Source organism: Hipposideros armiger, unplaced genomic scaffold, assembly GCF_001890085.2.
Source record: "Hipposideros armiger isolate ML-2016 unplaced genomic scaffold, ASM189008v1 scaffold_46, whole genome shotgun sequence".
NCBI classification, from domain to species: Eukaryota; Metazoa; Chordata; class Mammalia; order Chiroptera; family Hipposideridae; genus Hipposideros; species Hipposideros armiger.
In genome coordinates this window covers 1-1,040 of record NW_017731396.1, presented here as the reverse complement: position 1 = coordinate 1,040, position 1,040 = coordinate 1, and the positions used below count along the sequence as shown (strand labels likewise).

Below are 1,040 nucleotides of genomic sequence, written 5' to 3'. Positions count from 1 at the left end.
TGTGTGTGTGTGTGTGTGCGCAGACACACACATATTTGTATAAAAAAAGGTACAAACATAGATGCCAAAGTAGCAACAGTAGTGATATGGGATATGGCTTTTGAGTGATTTTAACTTAATTTCTTACTCTTTCTGAGAATCTGTATTTTCTAATATCTATAAAATAATTTATATGAAAGGGAGACATGCTCTGGCGAGTGAGAAGATTATGACCTTTATCGATAAATCATTTTTTCAAACCATTACTGAGTTGTTAAACCCTTGGATTGTTTACGTGTTCCTTCTTTATGAGCAGGAACACTGCAAACATACTGTTCTCTTTTCTTTCTAAGTATTTCCTCATGGTCTACTCCCAAAGTTAGAAACAACAAATTAAAAGAGAGAAAGATTTGTAGCTCTTCTTAAATATTGCCAGATTGCTCTGCAGAAAAGCTGAACCGATTTAGAATTCCAGCAGTGAAAAAGAATGTTACAGTCTATTAGAAAAGATAGCCCCTCCTAGCAAGTTGAAATTTCAGTTTCACACCAAAAAATGACTTAGTGCCATTTCTTCAACTGCCGGGGGCATAAAAAGACTTCATGGAGGTCTTCTGTACTTTTCAGGTGTAGGAATCGGCGTGGTCCATGCCGGGTATGAGAGGCGCCTGGCCCATCACCTGGGAGCACACAGCACACCCTCGATCCTAGGAATCATAAATGGGAAAATCTCCTTCTTCCATAACGCCGTTGTTCGTGAGAACCTGCGGCAGTTTGTAGAGAGCCTTCTTCCAGGGAACTTGGTGGAGAAAGTAAGTACCTGGCTGAGAAGTAGAGGTGCCTGGGATTGCTAACTGTCCTATCTGTGGTCATCTCAGACCTGAGTGTCATTTCAAGCAGGGCAAGACACATGATAATTAATTAATCACTCAAACTAAATCATTTCAGTGAAGTCTGTCAGAGACAAAGTTGAAACGAAGTAGAGAGACTGAAAGAATTCTTCCCTGTCTATAACCACTGTGAAGATTTACACTGTCCTAGGAATCTGTGCCTAAAATAACAGT

The 1,040-nt window shown here is 39.9% G+C and overlaps 1 protein-coding gene across 1 annotated transcript in view; it reads left to right on the top strand.

Annotated features, from left to right (window-relative positions):
• The window catches only part of LOC109381244 (dnaJ homolog subfamily C member 16), a 23,863-nt gene extending 22,971 nt beyond the window's left edge, over positions 1–892 (top strand). Inside the window, exon 5 of the mRNA XM_019639714.1 lies at positions 604–892. Within this exon, the coding sequence (XP_019495259.1) occupies positions 604–830 (227 nt within the window). The 3' untranslated portion in view covers positions 831–892. The remainder of the gene's footprint in view (positions 1–603) is intronic.
• Positions 893–1,040: the final 148 nt, after the last annotated feature.